The following is a 25070-nucleotide window of genomic DNA, read 5'->3' on the forward strand; positions in this document are numbered from 1 at the left end:
GCATCTGCTACCTTTGCTCCTACATTGTGCCGCTCTGTAGTGTTGGGGAAAATCATGAAGCCATGTTGATCAGATATGTCACACTGGGCTCTCGCTGCAGCAAGGCAGTCCTTTCATACCTTCCTAATAGGATCAATATCCCCTCTCCACAGAGGTTTTTCCAAACCTTTTCATCCCTTCTCAATCCTGTGACTCCCCCACCTCCCACCCTCTCAGCTGAGAATCTTGCCTCATATTTTACTGAAAAAATTGAGACCGTTAGTTGGAAGCTCCCTCTTTCCTTTCCTTCCTTGTCTCACATCCCCCAGGTGTCTTCTGCCACTCTCTACTCCTTCATCCCTGCTTCACGTTATGAGTAGCCCTTCTTGCCAAGGCAAAGTCCTCTACATGCAAAAGTGATCCCATCCCCTCACCTGCAGCAGAGTGCCTTCCCTCTCACTTACCTTCAATAGCTCCCTGGCTACTGGCTACTTCTTTCCTGATTACAGACATACCAATGTATCTGCATCTGCAAAAAACTGTCCTATGAACGTTCATCCCCATTGGTAGTATCCCATATCTCTCCTCTCTTTCACGACCAAACTCCTTGAGAAGGTTGTCTCCACTTTCTCTCCTCTCACCTTCTTAACTCTCGACGATCCGGCTTCCAGGCTTAGTATTCAACTGAAAGTGCCCTCTCCAAAGTTACCAATGCTCTGTCTCCTAGTCACCAGACTGAATGGCTTTCACTCAATCTTCCTCTTTCTGATAAACTTCTCCTTGGTGCTCTCTTCTCTCTAGGTTTTCATGGCACTCTTCTCTCCTGGGTCTCCTCCTCCTACCAGTCTGACCACTCCTGTCTGAACACACATCTTTGCTGGATCTTCATCCATGTCATGCCCACTCACAATGGAAATCCCTAAAGGCTCTGGCCTTGGCCCTCTTCTCTCTCTACACTAGTTTGCTTGATAACCATGGATTCAATCATTATCTCTATGAAGATGATTCTCGGATTTATTTTTCTGGCTCTGACCTCCAGTCTTGCATCTCCAATTGCTTTTCAGACTTCCCGGACTGGATGTCCAGTAGACGTCTGACACTCAACATGTCCCTCCGCCCTGCCCCAAGTTCTCCATCCTTTCAGACATCCCTGTTATTGTTAAGGGCAACACCAACTTCCCAGTCAAGTTCAGTGTCATCCTCAATTCTTCACTTATAGTCACCCCACATAGCCAATCTTGCCGGGTCCTGTCATTTCCACCTTTATGCCATCTCTCGATTACACCCCCTTCTCTCCTCTGACACTCCCCTCACAGGCCCTCATCACCTCACACTCTGACTATTGTAATGGCTGCTGCAGGGTCTGCTTGCCTCTCCTCACTCCTGTCCGCCCTCCATTCAGCTGGGAAAGTGATCTTAAGGCACAGGTCTGACCACGTCCCTTCTCTATTCAAGAAATCCCAGTGGCTCCCTGCTACTTCTGGGATCAAATGTAAAATCTTATTTGGTCAAAGCTCTTTATAACCCCACCTCCCCATCTACCCCTTTTTACTGGAGCCACTTTTGACCTGCCACAGAAAATGGCATGTAAAAGAATTCTGTATCGAAAATCAGTGGGAAAAATGACTTCAGAAGAAATGGTGCTAGGCCTGTCTCAAAGCCTTTACCAAAGGGTGAAGTAAATCTGATAGATATAAGTGTATGAAAACAAGACTCCAGAGGCATCAAGAGGATTCATGGGACAGTTAGGGAGACTTCAAAGACAGGATAACTAAAAATCAAAATCTCAGAGGACACAGCAAATAATGGAATAAATTCGATTGAGGACAGATCTGTAAGGTAATGAAAAGAAAACCAAATGCATGCCCAGAGTGCCACAGAACTTAGAGCAGCGAATTAAGGTACAGGTAAAGTAATTGATTTGGGCTATAATGGCAAGGACTACAAGCCTTGGGTCGCTTGGGATTCCTAAAGACACCACACAAGACCAAAATCTATCACGGACCTGATGAAAAAGTGTTCCGTAGGGAATAAAGGAGGCAGAGTTCTGAATGCAAAGGACAACTCCGGCATGAAGAAATCCTACTTAGAGTTCACCGATACACAGATTGTCGAATTTTGGAATAAAAATAAGAAAAGAAACTGAAAAAGCTCTTGAAACTTCAAGAAGGAAGAAAAAAAATGCTATTCCACAACTATGCTAGACTGTTACTGGAGTTCTACAAGCAGGTGATGGGGTGACCTACATACAGTAGGGGTGCAAAAAAGAAGCCCCTGATCTGGCAGCCACCTTTGGAGAGGAGTGACTGCAAGATGCACAGTGATTTTTCAAGTACGCTTGGACCTGTCAACCAAGCTAGGCCCCGAAGACCTTCAGAACCTGAAAAGATAGAAATTATGCATGCTGGATTTTCACATCAGTGTAACAGAATTAGAAGTAAATATCAACCCGAGTCAAAGCTAAATATTTTATTTATTTCCCATGTTCTCCATGGGAACCAAAAATATCTAGGAATAACGGGGTTAATGAGGGAAGCAGAAAAGCAGGCACTGCCATTTAGTTAAACTCCTCTGGGGCCTGTCTCAGCATGCTTCTTGCCCTCATCTCCAGATGGACTGCACACTTCTCTCCTTTGCCTATGTCGTGGTCCAGCCCAAGTGGCCTACCCTCCACCCATCATGCCCAGTAACTCCATCTCCATCTTTGGGCCTTTCCCTAGCCTGGCCTTTATGCTTGAAATGCTCCCCCTCCTGTCCCTGCCTCTTGCCTTCTTCAAAGCTCAGCCCAAGAACCATTTGCTATGGATGATGTGGCTGATCCCGTGGCGGCCGGTGGTGGGTGGGCGGATGGTCGCCGCTTCCCCTGATGCCTTTGCAAGTTCACTAGGGTTTACTTTGTACCTGTTTGCCTACTTCTTTACAATGGATGAAAAGATGATCAGAATGCTTTGTGTCAGAATGGGACCAAACCCAATCCTAGGGATAAGGAGCGAAACGGAAATAGCAGAATTAAGTAGAATAGACTTTTTCTTTGGAGCCAGCCATCCAGCCAGGTCTCGTGTAGTCTCATCAAGGTCCCAGTGATGTAGAAACACCATTGTATTGGCATTTTCCTCTGGGTCATTAGTATCTTCCCCACTTCCAAATGGGAGCAGCCAGGTGGCGCCAATGAATAGAGTGCCAGGCCTGGAGTCAGGAAGACTCATCTTTGTGAGTTCAAACCCGGCGTTAGACACTTATTAGATGTGTGACCCTGATCATCCTGTTTGCCTCAGCTCCTCATCTATAAAACGAGCTGGAGAAAAAAATGGCAAACCACCCCAGGATCTCTGCCAAGAAAGCCCCAAATGGGGTCATGAAGAGTCAGGCATGACTGAACACCAGCAAGCACTTCCAAATGTATTGCAAATCTCTCATCAGTATTTGTAAGGGAGGTAACCTGCTAGACTGAAAAAGGCATTGACTGATCCAAGGCAGTTCAGAAGGACTGATGATGAAGGATGCTCTCCACCTCCAGAGTGAGACCAGATATGTTCTGAGTACAGAATGAAGCAGAAGCTTTTTTAATTTTTTTTTTTTTGGTTTGTATTTTCTTTCACAATGTGGCTAATATGGAAATACATTTTACATGACTGCACATGTATAATCTATATCAAGTTGCTTACATTCTCAAGGAGAGGGGAAGGCTGCAGAGAATTTGGAACTCAAAATTTTAAAAAAATGCTGAAAATTATTTTTACATGTAATTTGGAAAAATAAAATATTTAAAATTTTAAAGAAAAAAATATTGAAGTGCCCTGAGGTCACAGGGTGAGGCTGTAACTCCCACCCTAGACACTTAATGCTTAGGTGACTTTGGAATAATCACTTAAGTTCCTTGGGCCTTGGTGTTTTCATCTGTTAAATGGAAGGCTGGACTTAATGGTCTCTGTGTCCTTGTCCACTCTGACTCTTATGAACCCAAGGCAACCTTGTCAAGCAGCTCATTTGAACGAATGTCTTTTGTCCTCATTTTCACGTCTTCGTCATGAGGTCCCCAAATGTGGCACTTGCACCACTGAGTTGCTGAAAATGTCACTGTCAAAACTTTTCTCCATATCATATCCGTTGGCCTTGTTCAAGACTTGTTTCTGTCTGTGCTTGAGACGTTTTGGTCGAACAAGACTGAAGGCCATTGGCTTCATGAGTTGTCGTGGCCAAATAATTTACCCCTTAGCAGTCACCTCACTAGTGACAAATCTTTCCTTGCTTGGCTGGGTTAGTATGAAAGTCACAGTCTGTGATTGGACCCACACTTGAAGCCCTTTCAGGAAGACCTGCCTGGGCTGCCCTTCACGGGCGTAGCCTTGGAGAACTCTGACTCACCTCCATGCAGGATGAGGCATTTCGAGTAGGATTTTTGTGGAGGAAATGGCTCACAATACAGGGGGAAATGGGTGCTGTGGTACACCTTTTATTTGACCTGGTAAGACAGTCCTATACAGGATGATCATAGACCACTTAAAAATGAATAGAAATACAAAAGTACTAAAGATATATGTATATTTAATGCTTAATCAAAATCAAATACAGTTTAAACCAGCTCTCTCAGAAAAATTATCAACATAATACAACACATACCTTTTAAAAACAAAGAAACCAAAACCAGTAGAAACAGCCAGTCAACCTGCATTTATTATTAAACACTTCCTATTATTAAACACCAGAAACTGCCAGATGCTGGGAATACAAAGAAGCAAAACTGTCCCAGTCCCCAAGGAGCTTCACATTCTAGCAAGGGGACGAATAACCATGTGCTTATTAAATAGATACAGAGTAGGTGAAAGGAAGGGCCTGGGAGGAGATCTTTGATCAAATGCAATTTGTGATTCTGAAAATGGTGAAAAGGAATAGAAAATGAGAAAAAGAGAAATCTCACACAATAAAAATTTCTCATGGAAACAGGAGCCTGCACACAATGGAAAAACAGAAGGACTTGTTTTTATCATTTGTGGAATCAGAAACACTACATTTGGGACGCCTCTATCTCTGATGGCTTATATGAGGAAATGGAAATGGTCCATGGCCTTTAAAAAGCCAACTGAAAACTTGGAATTGCAGAATAGGTGGAAAGGTCAATGACTGGCAGACCATTCCGTAGTCGTGGACCGTGGCGCACTTGTGAATCAGACGACCCACGTTCAAGTCGGTCTCTGAGGTGTTCTGCCTGTGTGACCTTGGTCATGGCGAGCACCATTCTTATCCGTGCATTGAGACTTTGGCCTAGATGCTTCTGAGGGTTCTTCCAGCCTATGGCCTTGGGGGCTCCAACTCCAAATCCTATGCTTTCTTCTAATTTATATGAAAAAGAAATTGACCACAAAGGTGTCCTTTTGATAAAGATTATTTAGTCACCATGGCCTGCCATGTCACTTCCTGGAGCCTCAGCCTCCCAAGTCTGATGGGCTGGTGCTCATTTACATAACCATCTTAAGGAATTGTTCTTTGCTGATGTTTAGGGGGTGGGAGAAGGGAAGGCCAAGGAACGAGCATCTCTATAGCACCTGCTGTGTGCCAAGTACCCTATAATGTCATCTCATCCGTTCCCCACGACAACCTTGAGAGGTAGGTGCCACCATTGTCCCTGTTTTACTATCGGGGAAACCAAGGCAGAGGTTGAGTGATCCACTTAGGGCTATGCAGGTAGGAGGTGTCTGCAGCTGGATTTGAGCTCAGGCCTTCTTGACTCCATGCCCAGTGCCAGTTGCCTCTTCTCAAAGGCAAAATGCCCTTCTCGTAGGTAAAATAAAAGGCAACGGGGAGAGGAGGTGAGAGGACTTCACTGTTCAGTCATGGTTTGCCCCTGACTGTTCACTTTGCTGGAAGATTCCCGGATTCCTGGGCCCTTTACAGTGGGTCCTTGGTGATGGGCTGAATCTTAGTTATTCTGAATCGTTTGGGGTCTTAACGATCTATATCCTTCTTTTGTCTTTTATAGTCCGCTGTGGGTTTTGAATACCAAGGCAAAACTGAGAAACATGCTTCACAGAAAGGTAAGATTGGGGGCGATACGGTAATGGAGGGAGGGCCCCCCCCCCCATCAATCTGATTTGGTAAAGGAAAACAAGGTTCCTTTAAAACACTAGATTCCTTCATTCCTGAAGCAATGGACTGTTCCTGTGCATTCCTGGGGCTTTTCTGAGTCAGGCAGAGCCTAATGGTCCTTGTTAGATGCGCCTTCCCAGCCTAGAGGCGTTCCATTGTCCTCTGGAGGCTGGATAGCACTTCCAGCCTTCCCCATTGGGCGCTTGTCCGCCACCGGCCCCTCACTGTTGGACTGCCGAAAGATTGGCCTTTTCAGCTTGTAAGCCAAAAGCTCATTTTCTCCCCATGACCTTAATGCAGCGCCTTGTGATCTGACTGGTCTAGAGTTGTTGTAGCTCACCCATCAGCAGGTGGGCGGAATTGTATTTTAATAGGATGTAGTTTTTAGGAAAGCAGCCTCTTCTCCCCTCCCTTGCCTTCCCCCTCCCCCCCCCCCCCAAAAAAGAAGAGATTCATTCATCCTCAGAGCTCCTTGAGGCCTTTTGTTTGGTGGACGTTACCAGCAGCTCTGAGGACAAGCACTTTCTAAGTTTGTGGACCATTCAATCAGCCATACTCATGAAAGTGGAGAAGTTTTCCTGAGGTGTTTTGGGTTCCTCGAATCTCTTGGTTCTCCAGCTTTCATTAAAACCACAGATTCTAGTAACACTTTTTGGTCTTATCCTGTGGCCATTTCTTCAGGGGAGTCCACTAGAGGGCCACCAAGGCCATTTTCAAATGCCCTGCCCATACTCAAACGCTCTCAAGGAGAAAAGAAGCTTTCTCCTCTTTTTTTTTCAAGTGCCCAGATTCCATTTGTGCATGCAGGCTAATGCATCAGCATCGTTGTAAAGGGCTTAGGTGCAACGCTTGGCTAAAGACAGCTGGTTTCTATCCTGTTGTAACCTGCATGTGAGAATTTGAAACTTCCCTCTGTCCTTGCTGAAGCCCAGCATGGCCCCGGGACTGTGGTGCCTCCCCCCAGGTATCAGGAGCTGCCTGCTGACTTGGCATTTTAGAGGCCAGCTCATGCTCCCCCAGCCAGGGCCGAAATGCCGCCATGCCCCAGCATCCTGGATTTGCTGAGTTAGCAGAATCCTAATCTTGTCACTTTTGCTTGCTGTCATGCTTGCTGTCTCCACATGCTTAGATTATTCTAGTGGTTTCGGCGGTAAATACGGTGTGCAGGCTGACCGGGTGGACAAGAGCGCGGTGGGCTTTGATTACCAGGGTAAAACTGAGAAGCACGAGTCCCAGAAAGGTTTGTATCCGAGGTGGATCCCTGGTGGGGACACGGCAGGGGAGGGGCGAGTGGCCCGCTTGGGCTGGAGGGCTGGTGGAATGACAGCATTTACAGGCACTTGCTTTCTCAGATCATTGCAAAGAAGGCCATGGGGAAGGATGCATTTTTAGGTGTGGTGATCTTGTTAAGCTCTAGAAATTTTTACTCTATCTTACTCTCTTTACTGTGATTTAAGAGTGTTACTCAATGTATAAGGAGCCAACTTCAGGGGCAGGATTCAAGTCCTTCCTCTGACCCATAGTGGCTGTGTGACCCTGGGCAAGTCACTAGCCTCTCAGTACTCTGGGCAACCTTCTGAGCCGTGAAGCTTAGAGCAGGTTCCAACCTGCATTGGTAGGAGTTCGCAATCGATCAGCAAGCACCTACTATTTATCAGGCACAGTGCTAGGTTCTGGGGACACACCACAAAGAATCCCTACTCCCAAGGAGCTGGCATTCTAATGGGGCACACAACAAGGACATATTAAAATACGCATGTCACAAATATAAATCGAATACACATGACATATGCAGTGTGTACGTGTGTCTATGTACACACATGCGCATATGTGTGCATATAGCATACACACGAACACACACTGTTAAACACATACAAGGTGATTTGGGAGGGAGGGCACAAGCATTTGGGAGATCAAGACAATACTAGCTTTTCCCCTCTCCTTCCTGTGGCTTACCATGATTCTTAGAGACTTGTGACAGTTTTTAAAAGATTTCACAAAGCGAAATCCCATTTGGGGACCAAAAAAGATGGGGCTGGATAGTTTCCAGTCTTTGTGTGAGTCACCATGTTGTTTCCTGTTGTTGCTGGGTCATTGGCCATAACCCTGGCCATTCTCACCGACACCGCCCAGTACCGCTGGGCACACTGGCTCCCCTCCTCACTCCTGTGCCCTTCAGGGTTTTGTTGGCCCTTGGAGGTGCCTCAGGTTCTGATGAGAAGTGAAGATGCACGGCTTTAAGCCAGAGAGCTTGAATGACTGGATTAGATTGTAGGAATGATCCTTTGTTTTCTCTCCTTTTTTCCTAGATTATTCCAAAGGTTTCGGTGGTAAATATGGTGTCGATAAGGACAATGTGGACAAAAGTGCTGTTGGCTTTGAATATCAGGGCAAAACGGAAAAGCATGAGTCACAGAAAGGTTTCTCCAATTTTCTCTTATGTTCTGTTGTCCCTAACATGATGAGTCTTTGAGTCAGTAGATGGCTTTTAAAAAGAACCCTCAGCCCCCAAATATGATTCAAGTATAAACTTAGCTCCTTCCACCTTTTCCTGCTCTGATGCGGCCCAGTAGTATCTGTACCTTCTAGCCTTGTCTTGAGTGTGCAGCATGTGTGTGTCCTTTTGATGGTGAGACCCTGGGCCTAACAAATGGTGTTTGGAGTCGCATGGATTGGAGCTTCTCCTCCATAGGGGCCTGTCTGTGTTGGTCTGACCTATAATTAGCATTGACCCTAGCCAGGCAGGCCAGAGGGGATTTTTCTTGATGCCTCCCAAGAAGGGAGGAGTCCTTCCTTCCATAGGATTCCCACTCGCCAGCACAGAGATCCTTTCCCAGGACAGCTGGGTGGGGAAGGGGGGATATGTCCACAATCTGCCATCTGCCCCTGCAGCATGGTCTCAGCCTTCTGCCCATTCTCCAGTTCCTTCTGTGATTTTTGTGGCCTTTTATTATGTGTGTAGACTATGTGAAAGGGTTTGGAGGCAAGTTTGGTGTGCAGAGAGACAGACAAGACAAGTGTGCCTTGGGCTGGGACCACCAGGAGAAAGTTCAACTCCACGAATCCCAAAAAGGTACAGCTATCTCCCTCCACTGTTCTCACCAGGGCCAAGAGAAAGCTCTTTATCCATAGGTTGATGACGCTCCAGTGGGGTGGTTGGGATTTAAAGGGGCCTCTTGGCTTTGCTTGTTTGAAGCTGTCCTTTGCTTCCTAGTGTCCCAAGGAAACTCGGCTCTCGCAGGGCTCACCAGCTTGCACAGGGGTCAGTCTCTCGCTCTGGTGTTTTTGACAAATAAGAAAGGGGGTTCAGTCAGGATCTGAGATTGGCATCTGTTGCAGGATGATGGAAAAAGGGAAGGGCTGCCTTGTCCCTCCTTAACCCCCACTCCTTCTCAGTATTTAGGGAAGGAAATAATTCTGTTTCCTAACTGAAAGGTTAGGGAGAGGGGTCTTTTTTTTTCTTTAAAGAAAACAGAACAGAAAAACAGGGCTATTGGGGAAGGAAAATCCTTTTCTTCGGAATAACTCCTGGGCCCTCCTGTAATTTCCAAAAGAGAAAGCTTAGATATGTTCAGTGAATGTTAGCTTGTTCAATACATGACTCACAACATGTGTGCATGTGTGTGCGTGCGTGTGTGCGTGTGTATGTGTGTGTATGTGTGTGATATGTACATGTCTTTCACACAGAAGTATTCACTGGGGAGGAATGTTAGAAATGCAGCTCTGAAGGCATGCTTAAAGAGACTTGGGGGAAGTTACTGCCTCAGTTTCCTCATCTGTAAAGTTGGGGAGTTGGCCTGTTTCCTTCCTTTTCCATGAGTTCCATGGCTGCCATGTTCTGAGCCTCCAGAGAATGGGGCTTCAAGGCTGGCTTCCATCTTCCCCTTACCCTGCAGACTCACTTTCTCAGAGCAATGTCGATGGCTGTGTCGCCAGTCTGTGTCTCTGTAACTAAAAGTGTCTTTTCCTCTCTTGGTTGTCTTCTCTGCTGTCCTGCGTGGATTTTCAGATTATAAGAGTGGTTTCGGAGGCAAATTCGGGGTCCAGACCGAGAGGCAGGACCCATCTGCTGTGGGGTTTGAGTACAAGGAGAAATTGGCGCAGCACGAATCTCAGCAAGGCACAGTCGATGCGCGGCCTCGGGCTTCTCACCTTCCCAGGCAACTGCTCATGGCACAGCCTTGCACAGACAGCGCCTGTCGGGGGTACCCAGAGGAAAAGGAGGGGAGCCTTGGGCTAGTTAGACCAGTTTGGCCTTGGAGAAAGGCCACCAAACCTGCCTCAGAGGGCCACCACGAAGCCTTACTGCTTCCACACCCTATGGTGTTGAGGGGTTGCTATCAGACCCAAAGAAGCAACAGGCTCTCTTGGCTCACCTGGAGGTGAGGAACCCTAGAGCTGGCCAGTCCTTCCCATAGCCTTTGTCATGCCCAAAGATCAGAGAAGATGCTCTCCTACAGCCAGTTCACATAGCTGCCACTCAGGAGGAAATTGGGTTTAGACAAGGTCCTTTGACAGTCAAGGTCATGGAGTTCAACTTTTGGTACCTTTTAGATAAATATACATCTGAGAAAGCAGCTAGGTGGCACAGTGAATAGAGACCTGAGTCTGGAGTCAGGAAGATGCATCTTCTTGAGTTTAAATCTAGCCACTGACATTTACTAGCTGTGTGACCCTGGGCAAGTCACTTCACCCTGTTTGCCTCAGTTTCCTCATTTGTCAAATGGACTGGAGAAAGAAATGGCAAACCACTCCAGTATCTTTGCCAAGGAAACCCCAGATGGTGTCATGGAGAGTCAGACATAACTGAAAAATGACTAAACGACAACCCCCGGGAAATCTGAGGTTGTTGCCGTCGTATTTGAAAAGTCAGCCCCGCTTTGACTTAGGATTGTGGCACTGTAGGCTGGGAGACATATTTCCCAAGAGCTGAGGCATTCATTGAGGATAGCTGTGGTCTGGCCTCTGATTAAGCCCAAAACATAAATCAGAAAAAGCCTGGCACTTAGATCATAGGAAGGGGAGTACGCCATATGTGTTCAATGTGGTGTCTTTTTGTTCCGTTTATGTTGTTTGTGGAGGGGCGAGAAGAGAAATGTGTTACTTTTGGAAAACTCCATTGAGGCACGGTACGCTTAGCTGCCCTTCCAGGCCCTCTGTGTAGAGCTTATAAATAAAAATAGGAACCGTTCCCAGCTCAAAGGCTTATTGGTGGTGGCTGTCGTGAGTGAGCAGCAAAGAGCGAAGTGTTCTCTGATTTGGAGAGAATCTTTCCCCTTCATTAGGAATTCATGCTTAGCTTTAGGACCTGAACAGTTGGCTGGAAAAAGAGTGACATCCTAACTTTGCAGGCCAGATGTTAGGCCTCATTGTCACATAGCAGTTAGTAGAAATCTGCAGCCTGGCCAGGAGAGGTAAGGGGCTTTGTGGCCATCTCCCAGAATGCATGACTTCAACCCTTGGGTCTACGTGGTGAATAATTCTGCATGGACATTTGACTTGGAAGCAGACATGTTCTTGCCATGTAGTTGTTCCGTGGGCGGAATTCCCACATGGTCTTTTTCTTCCTTAAAAATAATCAAGAAAAATGCCATTAAACTTGGTTCTTTACGCTCGTCACACACAAGAAACCCAACCTGAACCAAGTCCGTTCTGAGGGCTGTGAAGTGAGAGGCCGTGCTATGAAGTGGTGCCTGGTGAAGGACTTCATTCTGTCATTCCTGTCCTCTGCTTCGGCTCCGTCAGCGGTCCTGCTGGCCTCAGCCGCCCTTCCCCTTCCCACCCCCACCCCCCTTCCCCTCTCCCAGCATGAGGTGAGCATGCTCATGCCCTTCTGTTTCTCACCTGCCTGTGGACCAAACGTTTGGAGGAGGGCTGGAGCCTGTCTTTCACAAAACAACTCCGGTCAGCTGTGGCACTTCTCTTTCTGGGTTTCCTTGTGCCCCCTGCATCTTCCTTATCTGTTTTAGCCCTCTCTATGCATGTGTCCACTCTGGAGAATGTTCCCTCCTTCACACTGACTCCAACCTGCTGTTCTTCCATTTCAGACTATTCCAAAGGATTTGGTGGAAAATATGGGGTTCAGAAGGACAGGATGGATAAAGTAAGTATCGCCTTGTGCCCCCGTGGATTAAAGAGCATGCGTCCCTTGGGCCTGCTGGTCCAGCCCCTCTGGCAGCCTGGGGAGACCAGAGGACTGACCCCTCCTCAGAATGGTGCTTGGAAGTGACAAAGGAGCCTAAGTATGTTGAAATACAGTGACTGGACATTTCCAAAAACAGTCAGCGGACCCCATGGTTAGAACCCCTGCCCGAAAGAATTTTAGCATTTCACCTTTTCTAATTCTCGAAATGTACCTTGAGTGGGCACATTTTTAGAGGGTACTGTGGCATCTAGGGGGCACCAGAGTGCACAGAGCACGGAACTTGGAGTCAGAAAGACCTCAGATCAAATCCAGCGTACGACACTGACTGGCTGGGCCCCTCCGGGCAAGACACTGAAGCTCACTTTCCCATCTGTAAAATAGGGATCATAAGAGCATCTTCTCAGGGCTATTGTGTGGATCAGATCAGATATTTGTAAAGCACTTTACAGATCATGTAGTACTATATAAATACTAGCTGTTATCATTTCAGGTTTTTTTTTGGAGGGGGGAAGGCAGGGCCATTGGGGTTAGGTGACTTGCCCAGGGTCACATAGCTAGTAAGGTGTGTCAAGCGTCTGAGACCGGATTTGAACCCAGGTCCCCCTGACTCCAGGGTCGGTGCTCTATTCACTGAGCCACCTAGCTGCCCTGCAGTTATTTTAATTATTTATTATTTATTTAGTTATTATTTTAATTAGCTGATAAAATATAGTTAGTTTTGCTGCAGTGAGACACACGCATTCCCTAAAAGCACCTTACTATGCAAAATGATGCAATAAACACCACAGAGCGTATGGGAAAAGGGGAGTTGGGGCATCAGACTCAAAAATTTCATCAGTGGCATATTAAAAAAAAAGATAGGAACCTAATGAAAAATGCTAGCATCATTTCATGCATGATACTGAAATGGGATAGTAAGTAGTGGTGTCCCAAGCCCTGAGAGGCTTCCCTGCCTCTCCCCTGGGTCCCATGTGGCAGCTGAGCTGGCAGGACCAGGGCAGGAGGTGGAGGATGGGGGAGAGTGTGCGGTTCACGCCAGCCCTCCTCCACTCACGGTTCCCACTGCCCTGGAAGAGAGCCAATAAACGTGTCCCTTACCTTGAAAAGGACCCTGAGTTAGCTTACAGAAAGGAGCGTCACTGGTGAAGGAGGGCCATTTTCTGCTTTCTCCCCAACGAAGTGGCACATCAACGTGCCTCGTGGTCACATTGTCCCCCGGCACATCAATTTCTTGGAACAAATTTGCATTTTCTAAACCAGCGTTAAAGCAGAGCTGATTGTGGCTTTCATCAGTTACTGGGGACTCAATTAATTTGCAGACCTAAGAAGTGGAGACTTCACTGTTCCTGCGATAGCTTGGTGATCATCTATCCATTAGCAAATATTTACAAAGAGCTCCTTTGTGCTAGACCCTGCACTGAGGGCTGGACATACAAACGGTTCCTGCCCTCCAGGCCTTTCCGTCTAGGCCCAGGAGACACCTTGAACCTAAATGTGGAGACACCACGAATGTGTGGCCGTGATTGGGGGGTGGGGGTGGAGGCTGAGGTGAGGCCTGGGTCCTGGGTGAGGTTCAGGGAAGGCCCCACCTAGAAGGTGATACTCTGAGGTGAGTCCTGGGGTGAGCTGAGGAGGGAGAACGTTCCAGGCTGGGGCACAGCCTGTGCAAAGACATGGAAGTGGGACTTTGAATGTCACGTGTGTGCGTGTGTGTGCGTGTGTGTGAGAGAGAGAGAGAGAGAGAGAGAGACACGCGCCTTCTTTCCATTGGTTACTTAATGTCTCCCACATCACCAGCACTTGGTACACTGTAGCAACAGGTGGTTGAATGGGAAAGTAAGTGAACGTTTGTGGGCAGTTTTTTGAAAGCATTGTCTACGTCAGAAGCAGAAATAAAGCGAAGGCTGCATTGCGCTCCATATAAAAGAGCCACCGGAAACCTCGCTTTCCCTCCTTCTTTCCTCTTGTTGTAGAATGCCTCGACCTTCGAAGACATTTCCCAGGTTTCATCGGCTTACCAGAAGACGCTGCCCGTGGAAGCTGGTGAGCCCCTCCCCCAATGCCCGGACCCATGATGGTGGTTTCCCCTAAAAAATATCCTGCACCAAGCCGTGGTTGTCCAGAGTGCCAGTCCGCTGCAGCAGAGACTCTTTCCTGGAGACAGAAGACGCTCCATCCGGAACCTCTTTTTCTGGCGAGAATTTCAAATTTTCTCTCTCCTGGATTGTCCCTTTCATGCGTCCTTGCCCGTGAGGCTGTGTATTCCTGGTCAGTCAGTCAGCAAGCATGTCATTTCAGTACCTACTATGTGCCAGGTACCAAGCTAAGCCTTGGGGACCCCCCCAAAAAAATCCCTGCTGTCAAGGGGCTCACACAATGGGCCAACAATTATGTACAGTGTGTGTGTCCTCTTCTCTGGATAAATAAAAATTGACTTTGTTTTCCTCTCTAGTGAACAGCAAAACGAGCAACATCCGAGCTAACTTTGAGAACCTGGCCAAAGAGAGAGAACAGGAAGACCGGAGGAAGGCGGAGGCAGAGAGAGCCCAGAGGATGGCCAAGGAGAAGCAGGAGCAGGAGGAGGCCCGCAGGAAGCTGGAGGTCAGTGGCTGTCTCTGCTTGGGCAGGGCAGGGGCCAGGGGAGTCCCCCACACTGGGCCCAGCTCGAACACCAGTCTTGATTCAGAAGACGTGTGCTGAGCTGGGGATGGGGTTTAGTGGATGGAATGTGGAGCTTGGAGGCACGAGAGATCCGGGTTCAGATCTGCCTCTGACACTTTCTGGGCCACCCCAAGCTTGTCCCTTTACTCCTCTCACACGTAGTTTCCTCCTCTTTAAACCAGGGACTCCACAGTGGCTATTGCCAAGATTAAAGGGGGGCCTGGTCTCTCTCCTCACTTCGCTCCCTCCCCTCCCCCTTCCTGTCTCAGTCAAATTCTTTGCAAGCCTGTAGGGGGTGAGGGGGGCTATGGAGACCATTGAGCCTAAGATGCACACACAACCATTCTGTAGATGTGGAAACTGAGGCCCAGAGAGAAAAGCCGGGTATTTTATTTTGTCTGTTAACTCTTGTGTTGTGAGCTGGACAGAGCTGGTTTTGTAGGCCTTGGGTGCCTTGTTAGAGACCCGACCCTTCCTCCTGCATGTTTCCTTTTCTGGAATCCACCTCAGCCTGTCCCTTTCCCATGTCCCCCACCCTTATGGTTGTGATGTCAGAGATAGAAAACCAACCAGGGCCTCAGGTTACCCTGCCCCTCTGTGCAGACCACCTTTGGCACCGAGTGCTGATGGCCCTTTGGGACACATGCTCTGAGTCTAATAAGGACAACATGACCTTACTTCTCCAGCTACCATGGTGGAAAGAAGAGGAAGTATGCAGCTTTGAGAACATCCCTGGCTGCCCCTCCTTGTCGCTCTATGGAGCGTTGGCTGCTGCCATGGTGGCCCTCCCCTGTCTCCCGAGGGCCCCCCTTCCTGTGCCTAGTGTCTATATTCCCAGCTGAGCACAGTGGCCATCTTTCCTTAAATGCACCAGAGCCCTGTGGCCTGTGGCCATCGGCCCTCAACAGCCCATTCTGTCCCGTGAAGGCCCCTTATGTCCCATCGTGGGCTGCTTCCCCTTTCCCTGGTTGCCACCTCTTGGCACAGGTCATGGGCTTCAGCAACAGCAGGACAGGGGTAGGAGCGTCAGGACTTGGGTCACAGCGTTACCTTGGGAAGACAGGGGTTCACATCAGTTCTTCCAGAGACACTGGCGCGTCTGGACATTCTGACAGGAGCTTAAATCCCACAAGGGTGTTTTCTGTCCTCATTTTGGGTCATCCTCAAACTGCTGCCTTGGAAGGACCTGCCTTAAAGCTGTGAGCAGGCCTGGGCTTCAGGGAGGGCCTGTATTCTGACAAGCCCTTGTGTTTGAATTGCAGGAACAAGCCAGGATCAAGAAGCAAACTCCCTCTCCTCCTCCCAGTCCCCAGCCACCAGCCGAGGAGAGGCCACCCCCCAGCCCTGTCTATGAGGTCAGTGCAAAGCCCTGAGCTGAAGAACCGCCCCTGACCCGTGCGATGGATTGCTAGCTCTCCTGTGATCACCCCCCCCCCCCCCCCCCGTGATCACCAGCCCCTGTGATGATTACTTGACTGGTGCTAGATGGGATGGACTCTAAGCCCTGCCCCCCCATCTTCCCCCACATGAGCAACTTGACAAGTTTCTGCTGCCTCCATTTCCTTTGCTTCCCCCTCCCCCCCCCCCCCCCCGCCCCGATGCCATGTCAAGCATTGTGGCTTTAAGGGCTGGCTGGGCCATTCTAGGGAATGAGGTCTAAGCCCCAGCCCATCTCCCAGTCAGATTTCTAGGTGGCACCACAGTGCACAGAGCCCCAGACCTGGAGTCAGGAAGACTTCTTTTCCTGAGTTCAAATCTGGCCTCAGACACTAACTGTATAACCCTGGGCAAGTCACAACCCTGTTTGCCTCAGTTTCCTCATCTGTAAAAATAGCATGAAGGAAATGGCAAACCAGCCCATTACCTCTGCAGAGAAGATCCCAAGCGTGATCACAAGGAGTCAGACACGACCACATGATTGTAGAGGATTCAATACCAAAACCTCAGTCATCCAAGTGTTGATTAAGTGCTTAGAAGGTTTCAGGAGTGGTGCTGGGCACTCGGGAGACAGACAAACCTGAGCAGTCCCTGCCCAAAGGGAACTTACTTTCTGCTGGCACAAAGTCTGCTTGAGCCTCATCCTGAGGCCAAGTGTAAGGCAGGGCAGGGACAAAAGACCTACAAAATGGGCCTTTCCCTCAAGGGGTCTCACTGGGGAGAAATCTGGGCACAGGGCAGAGGCCTGAGTGTGGGCCTGCTCTGGGGAGGCCGGCCTGGAAGGACCACGTGTCCAAACGTGCTGCTCTCCTCGTGGAGAGCCTGGACTCTCTCAGACCAGCATCCCATTCCCCGAGATGCTGTCTGTGGGGCGGAGGAAGTTGTCCTACCTTATTTGGCATGACCAAGTCCTTGGCAATGTCTGCACTTGCCTTTCAGCGCAGGCAGGGAAGATGCAGGCATTCTCCACGGTGCCCGGGGTTGGGGGCTCTTCCTGGCCCCAAGGCCTTGTCCCCATTCTCTCCAGGCCTTCCTCTTGCTGTGGCCAGCAGCATCATGCTTCCTAGTTTTCAAAAGTCTGGCCAGTTCACATCCTAACCTCTGACATGTACTTAGCTGTGTGACCCAGGCCCAGTCACTTAGCCTGTCTGCCTCAGTTTCCTTATTTGGGGTTGATACTAGCACTTACCTACTAAGGTTGTTAGGAGGAGAAAACAAGATAGCTTAATAGTCCCCAAGTGCTTTGTAGAACCTAAGGTACCTTCTAGATGCTGTCTCTGATAACAATGAGAATGTTGCCAGATGAGCTTTCCTCTGATTTTTCCCAGGATGCTGCATCTTATGAGGCCGAGCCAGGGTACAAAGGCCGTAGTACGACATACTCTGGGCCTGAACAAGAGTCCGAGTACACAGCTGTGCAGTCCAACTATCAGGAGACAGTGAGCCAGCGAGGTCTGGCACAGGAGCCGGAAGCCGTTTATGAGACAGCAGAGTCGATGGCTCCAAATCAAGACGGTGTGGAAAGGGGGATGCTGCCAGTGCCCCACCCCTCCCCACTGTCCCCGTGATCACCGTGGACTGAGGGGCAGCAGTTCAAATCTGCACCACCCAGGAGGGTTTGCCAGGCCCCCTTTGCACACTCCCACGATGCCTCTGTGGCTTTCAGAATGCTCAGGATTTCCCTGTTGATTGTCTGAATCCATCATTTATTACTTGTGGTTGCTCCCCGCCAGTGGCCTGGGCAGTTCTTTCACGCTCTCAGACTTATGTTTGAGGCCAGTTCCCCGGGGCTTTCTTGACTGCCCATCCTGGCCCAGGCTGGAGCCAGGCTCCTCCATGAAGCTTCTCTAGGTGGAGCCGCTGTCCCAACTTGGTGCACAGGGGTTCATGATGGTACTGGAGGGGTCGAGGCCAGAGACTGGTGTCTCTTGTCGGCTTGCTGAAAAGGGAGGTGGCAAAGCAGATTTAGACATGAGGGGTGCTTTGCTGGCATATCTGTGGCTTTATGATCTATGTAGACAAAGTAAAAAATGGAGCTAAGGAACCCCTCCCCCCAAAAGGGGACCAGGAATGGAATCATGTAGATGGTGGTACTTGAGCTGACTCAGAAGTCAAGGATTCTAAGAGATAAGAGTTGAGGAGAGACAGCATTCCAGGCACAGGGACCAGCTAGTGCAAAGGCCTAGAGGTGGGAGATCCAAACGGGAAGAAGGCCAATTGGGCTAGACCATAGAGTGAGGGAATGGTAGCAAAATAGAGTAGGGTTGGAATGGTAAGTTGGTGCCAAGTTATGAAGGGTTTCCGGTACCTGGCAGAGGAGTGTATATTTGAACCTAGATGTATTAAGCAGCTGTCGGAATTTACGGAGAAGTGTGGTAATGTGGGTCAGATAGATTAAGGGAAATCACTCTGGCAGTTGAGTGGAGGATGGATTGGTGATTTATATTTGCATCCTTTCTTATAGCATAGAGCTTAGATTTACTTTTTAAAATTAAACTGAATTTAAATTACCTTTTTTCTGTGAATTTATGAACTGTTAATAATCAGATTCTTCATGGTTGACTTTTAGAGGAAAATACTTATGATGAATATGAAAATGACCTTGGGATCACTGCCATAGCCCTCTATGATTATCAGGCTGGTAAGCAAACCACACTGTGTTTGGAGGTTGGGCTGGGCTGGGGTGGGGGTTGGGGCTGGGGCTGGGTGGGGCTGGGGTAGGGCCAGGCCTGGGGTGGGGCTGGGCGCTGGAGGTTGGGGCTGGGGCTGGGTGGGGCTGGGGTAGGGCCAGGCCTGGGGCGGGGCTGGGGGCTGGAGGTTGGGGCTGGGGCTGGGCCAAGGCTGGAGTTGGGGCATCTTGTAGGCTTTGGATTGGTTACATTTGTTAGAAATACACTTGACACTGAAATTCAGGTATCCAGGGCCATTTATCGTTTTTTGAGGAATTCAAAGGAATTGGTAAATGTTCCTGGCCAGGAGCGGACTCCACCCTTCTCTAGGAAGGGGAGTGGAGAGTACAGGAGTGAGACCAACTTTATTCTGTTAGACTGACATAGACTGATGTACCGTCAGCTCAGTACCTCCCCTCAGAGAGAAGATTGGTCCACTCCCTTCTGGGTTACAATCTTCCCTACGTGCTGCTGGTATGTTTTCTCCTTGACACATACAAGCATGTCCCCCCCCTCGTCATATGTCCCATGTTCAAAAATGGTGGAAAACGCCTCCCTGTGGGTGTATAAGGTAATATTCAATTAGCCAATTAAGCACGTGTGGTAGCCATTTGACTCAGTTTTCTCTTCAACCCTGACCGTTATCTGGCCAGTTTAGACCAGTTTTCCTATATCCTGAAACTGTGATTTCTCCAAAACCACAAACTCTATTCCCACTGGCTGAGGACTCTCATCCTGGTTAATTTGTACCCCTTCTTTGTTCACTCTGACACTAATTATTCTGTGGAACTCAGTTAAGTCTTCTGTGGAAACCTAACTTTCCCTAACTTTTACCTATCGCTCACACATTTGTTTTCTCCTTGGGGCTTATTTTTCATTAGCTTTTTGGTTGGGCAATTTTTTTAAATTAAATTTTACTTTGTCCAGTCAGCAAAAATCCAGCCTTTCTCCTTCCTTCTCTAAACCCCCAATTGAAAATGAAAGAAAAACAAAACCTCTGTTGCAAACATGTATATTCAAGCAAAATAAATTTCTCCCTCGACCACATATAAGAGAAAAAAAATATACATCTACGCATGTGTGTGTACACATACTCACATGGCTGCTTTGAGCACACACATACATGAGTGCATGTGCACACATATACACACATCTCATTGTGCCCTCTGAGTCCTTCACCTCTGTTAGGAGATGATCAGCCTGTTTCTTCATCATTTAGAATCCCGGGTGGTCACTCTGCGTCAATCACAGTTCCCAAGTCTTTTAAAGTTGTTTGTCTTTGTAGCGCTGTTGTTCTTGGATACATTTTCTCCCAGTTCTGCTCATTTCCCTCAGTATCAGTTCATATAAGTCTTCCCAGGTTTCTCTGAAACCTTCATTTCTTCTAGCACAATAGGATTCTGTCATCTTCATGTGCCGTAACTTACTCAGCTGCTCCCTAGACCTCAGATTTCAATTCTTTGACGCCTCAAAAAGAGCTAGCAGTATTTTTGTACATCTTTAGAGTTTGTTTTCCTTGCAATGAATTCCTCCCTTAATCTACCCTCTCTCTAATTCCTCCCTTTTCCTCTTATTTCTACGTCGAGCAGAATGTGTTTCTGCACCCATCTTTGTGTATCCGCTGCCATCCTTAGTCCAGATCAGATGAGAACAGGGTTCAAGTGTCAGCTGCTCTCCCCAACCCACTTCTTTGTATAAGTGTCCACTTCCACACCCAACCTGCCCCCACTTCCCCCACTGTATTCCCCTTCCCCTTTCTTTCCATTCTTTTTTAAAGATTGAGATGTAACAGAACTATTCCCAGGTCCTGTCTGGTTGGACTCCTGTGACCCTTAATGATGATACAGACAGAGAGGACAAATACATCATCTCCTCATGTTAGGATGTAAACAGTTTATCCTGGTTTTAGTCCTTCCTGACTGTTTTTGTTCATGCTTATCTGGTGGATCCCCATTCTAATGGAATTCTATGTCCTTCGGTTATTTGCCATGCTGGCCCCTGGGCAGGACTGGCAGTACTTGTTAGGCCAGTGGTTCTTTACTGAAGTATCACCCTCTCATCAGTCAAAAAGATTTCTTTTTGAAAAAAATACTTACTTGTTTGTGCTCCTTTCCCAATTATATTTTTTCTTACCTAATAGTATTTTATTTTTTTCCAAAATAGTTTTCAGTCTTTAATGAGATTTTGAGATCTAGCGTTTTCCTCCTCCCCAAGACAGCCTACAGTCTGATATAGGCTATGTATGTCGAATCCTATCAGACATATTTGCACCTTAGTCATGTTGTGAAAGAAGAATCAGAGCAAAAGGGGAAAACCACAAGAAAGGGAAAAAAAAGAGAGAAAACTGCTTTGCTCTGCCTTCAGACTCCAGAGTTCCTTCTCCGGATGTGCGCGGCATTTTCCATCATGAATCTTTTGGACTTGTCTTGGATCATTGTATTGCTGAGAGGAGCTAAGTTTATCAAAGTTGATCACGACACGAAGTTGCCGTTACTGTGTACAATGTTCCCCTGGTTCTGCTCCCCTCACTCAGCATCAGTTCGTAGAAGTCTTTCCAGGTTTTTCTGAAATCTGCCTGCTCATCATTTCTTATGGAAGAATCATATTATATTACACTCATATACCACAACTTGTTCAGCCATTCCCCAATGGATGGGCATCCCCTCAATTTCCAATTCTTTGTCACCACATAAAGAGCCGCTATAAATATCTTTGTACATGTGGGTCCTTTTCCCTTTTTTATGATCTCTTTGGGATACAGGCCTAGCAGTTATACTGCTGGATCAAAGGGTATGTACGTTTTTACAGCCCTTTGGGCACAGTTCCAAATTGCTCTCCAGAATAGTTGGATCAGTTCACAACTCCACCAATAATGCATTAGCATTCCAATTTTCCCACATGTTCTCCAACATTTATTATTTTCCTTTTTTGTCATATTAGCCAATTGGATAGGTGTGAGGTAGTGTACCTCAGAGTTCAACAAGAGTTCTTAGGCACCTGCTGTGTGCCAGGCACTATGTTCAGCACTGGGGATCCAAAGACTGAATTAAAGTGGTCTCTGCCCTTGAGGAGATTAAATTCAGCTCCCAGTGGTGGCTCTGCTGGGAAGGGCCATGTGACTTTCATTCATTTCTCCTTTTCAGCTGGTGACGATGAAATTTCCTTCGATCCTGATGATATCATCACCAACATTGAAATGATCGATGATGGCTGGTGGAGAGGCGTGTGTAAAGGCCGATATGGGCTCTTCCCAGCCAACTACGTTGAGCTGAGACAGTAGCGAAGATAGCTTCTCATCAATGCCTTAATGCCGTAGTCTGCAAACATGATTTCTACACTACAAAGTCACGCTTTGGGGAGGATGGCAACGGGAAGATCCATACTGCTTTTCTATTTAATACTTTTGCTGATGCTCTTGAGAATGTTTAATCCTCAGAATTTGCTAATATATTGTAATCATGTTTCCTTGGAGGACTTGGGTGATGGTGTTTAAGCATTTAAGGACTTTTCTTTTTGCCAAATGGAATGGTTGTTATAAGAAGCCATGCCAAGGACCTTTTGTCCTCTGTATGTGGGAGCAGGCAGGATCTTCTGCCCTGCTCAAGACAGCGGTGCTGAGGGAATCCTTTCTCTGCATGTTGGCAGTGCCAGCGATGACTCTGCAGGCCCCTTGGGCATGGCCGGGTCCTTGGAGGAGGAAGGAGTTAGGGAAGAGCAGAGCTAGAGGGGGTCAGAGTGGACCAGCCTTTTAAGCCTCTTGTCACGAGCAAGATTCCTTTCCGACTTTTGTAGACTTATTTTCAGAGCATCTCCTTCTATCAGAAGAAGCTTGCAGGCATCCAAGTATAGAGACTTGAATTGGGGTTTGGTTCAGATTTTGGACTTTTCGTTTTCTCTCCCTTCCTCCCAGAAATCCCAGCTCCATGAACCTGACAAGCTCCTCTTGGTTCCTTTAGGATTAGGTGGTTCCTCTAGGTGACCCTCTCCCCACCCAAGCCATTTATCCACCTCCAGATCTTGACAAGTCCCGTTCTTCATGGCTGCTGATCACCGAATGATGATGATGACGTCTCTCATCACACGAAAACTTCATGGACCAGCAGCTGCTGGACAAGACTGCTGGGCAGTAAGCACTGCAGCCTGAGGGCGTGTGTGTGTGTGTGTGTGTGTGTGTGTGTGTACACGTGTGTACGTGTGTGTACGCTCATGTGCAAGGCTCGGTCACCTTGGTCGCTTTTTAGTTCCACAAAGGTAGTCACCTCCCTGGTGTGTTCAGCAGAAACTGCCCATCATATTTTTACCATCAAGGGAGGGATGCTGCTTTTGCCAGCACATCACACCATGGGCTGACGCAATTTAAACTCAACTACAAAGAGGAGTCTTTGTCCCTACCAAAGACAGCAGTGGCTGCCAACCTGCATGTGGATCTGGTCTCGTGGCCAGCCATGCTGGCCCAGTGTGGCTGAGGAAGAAAACACACTTTGGAATCTCAGCGCTGTGGACCAATGAAATTGGGTGTGAGCAGCAAAGAGTACAGAATCTCCATGACGTCCTTCTGGTAGCGCCTAGGTTCTTTGGGATAAATCCTCCTTCCATCAGGCAGGAATGTGTCTGGTTGCCCCCCTCCTGCCCCTACTTTTTTTTCTGTCTTGTTCAAGCTTCCCTAGATTGGGCTCGGTTTGATAGTCCATTTACTTTGTCCCCCTTTGTGTAGGACACTTCATAGGTAGGATTTTTGTTGTTGCTGTTAATTAAATATTCAAAATAAATTTTTGGAACCCCTTGGCAATGTTATGTTTTGGATTTGGTTCCTTGAGTAATCTGGTCCGTACAGGCACATGTATGACTGTGCTTTCTGATGCAGTGACCCAGATGCACAAGGTGGGAGGAGGGTACAAAATGTACCTGAGGGCCCATCTTACTCAGGCACCAGGGTTTTGGAGGTGGGAGTGGCATGATGCAGTGACTGGAGCACTGAACATGGAGTTGGAAGAACCAGGTTCGGATCTTGTCTCAGACCCTTAATGAAATGTATGACCCTTGGCAAGTCACTTAACTGAGGACTGAAGGATCATAAGTTTAGAGTTGGGAAAGCCCCTGAGATTGTTTAGACTAATCTCATTTTATAAATGAGGAAACGGGCCAATAGAGGTTAAAGAAGTGACTTTTGAAGTCCTTTTGGCCCCTTTCTACCCTTCCAGGCTCCTTACCCCTTAGACTTCCTCCCCCGCTCCTTGCAATTCAGTGAGCAGAATGCTTCATCTGCCACCAGGCATGTTCCCTGGTTGGCCCCCAAGCCTGGAATTCTTATCTCTGCCTCCTGGATTCCTGCAGATTCCAGCTAAGATCCAACCTTCTCCAAGAAGCCTTTCCTGCTCCCCCTGCATCCTGTGCCTTCCCTCTGAGACTGCCCCTGATTTATCCAGGATCTCTTAAGTTATCCGTACATAGTTGTTTGTAGAGCCTCTCCCCCATTAGATCACCTGAATGGCCTTTCTTAGTATCCAGACTACATAGCACAGCGCCTGGCACACAGTAGGTGCTTAATTAATGCTGGTTGACTGAAGTGCTTGGCAGAGTTTGAGGGCTCTGTAAGCGTGAGCCATTTTCATTAGGTGAAAAGTCTTCTTCCAGAGGTAAGAAAACAGGCAGGCATACGTTGTGTTGCTGAAGGAAGCATATCTGTTACCATTTAGATCGGTGTGTCGGTCAAAGCCTTCTTTCCTGTTCATTTCACTGTAAATTGGAAACCTGTTTGTGGGGGGAAAACTGGGGCCTGAAAAATCACTCCCAAAGTGGTAAAAAGCCACCCACTTAGAGGAACCGTGCTAGGTGAGTGCCAGTGACTCCAGTGCTTTCCTTGGGCACCAGATGGTGCCTGGAAGCCCTCTCAAACTCCGTGCACTGTCTGCAAGCTTGTGCACACCCAATCAATCAACATTTATTAAGCACCTACTATGTGCCAGGCATCAGTTGTACCCTTCCTGGCATCTAACCTCTCCCATGTTAGAGCTGAGCCGTGGATGCTCAAGACTCACTCAGGCTGCCTCGCATTGGCCACAGGCCTGAAGACTTTCCAGTCCAGGTTGGGCTGC

General features: G+C 47.9%; 1 protein-coding gene across 7 annotated transcripts in view; it reads left to right on the forward strand.

Moving 5' to 3' along the window:
- CTTN (cortactin) overlaps positions 1-23769 on the forward strand; it is a 43993-nt gene extending 20224 nt beyond the window's left edge. For 3 of the 7 annotated variants that reach the window (XM_036762985.1, XM_036762987.1, XM_036762986.1), the window contains exons 6-17: positions 5957-6011; positions 7193-7303; positions 8373-8483; positions 9026-9136; positions 10073-10183; positions 12111-12166; positions 14182-14251; positions 14661-14809; positions 16132-16224; positions 17635-17821; positions 18876-18947; positions 22119-23769. In XM_036762985.1, the coding sequence (XP_036618880.1) occupies positions 5957-6011; positions 7193-7303; positions 8373-8483; positions 9026-9136; positions 10073-10183; positions 12111-12166; positions 14182-14251; positions 14661-14809; positions 16132-16224; positions 17635-17821; positions 18876-18947; positions 22119-22255 (1263 nt within the window). In that variant the 3' untranslated portion in view covers positions 22256-23769. The remainder of the gene's footprint in view (positions 1-5956; positions 6012-7192; positions 7304-8372; positions 8484-9025; positions 9137-10072; positions 10184-12110; positions 12167-14181; positions 14252-14660; positions 14810-16131; positions 16225-17634; positions 17822-18875; positions 18948-22118) is intronic. The other 4 variants (XM_036762989.1, XM_036762988.1, XM_036762990.1 and 1 more) reach the window with 4 other exon arrangements.
- Positions 23770-25070: the final 1301 nt, after the last annotated feature.

Source organism: Trichosurus vulpecula, chromosome 6 (genome assembly GCF_011100635.1).
Source record: "Trichosurus vulpecula isolate mTriVul1 chromosome 6, mTriVul1.pri, whole genome shotgun sequence".
NCBI classification, from domain to species: domain Eukaryota; kingdom Metazoa; phylum Chordata; class Mammalia; order Diprotodontia; family Phalangeridae; genus Trichosurus; species Trichosurus vulpecula.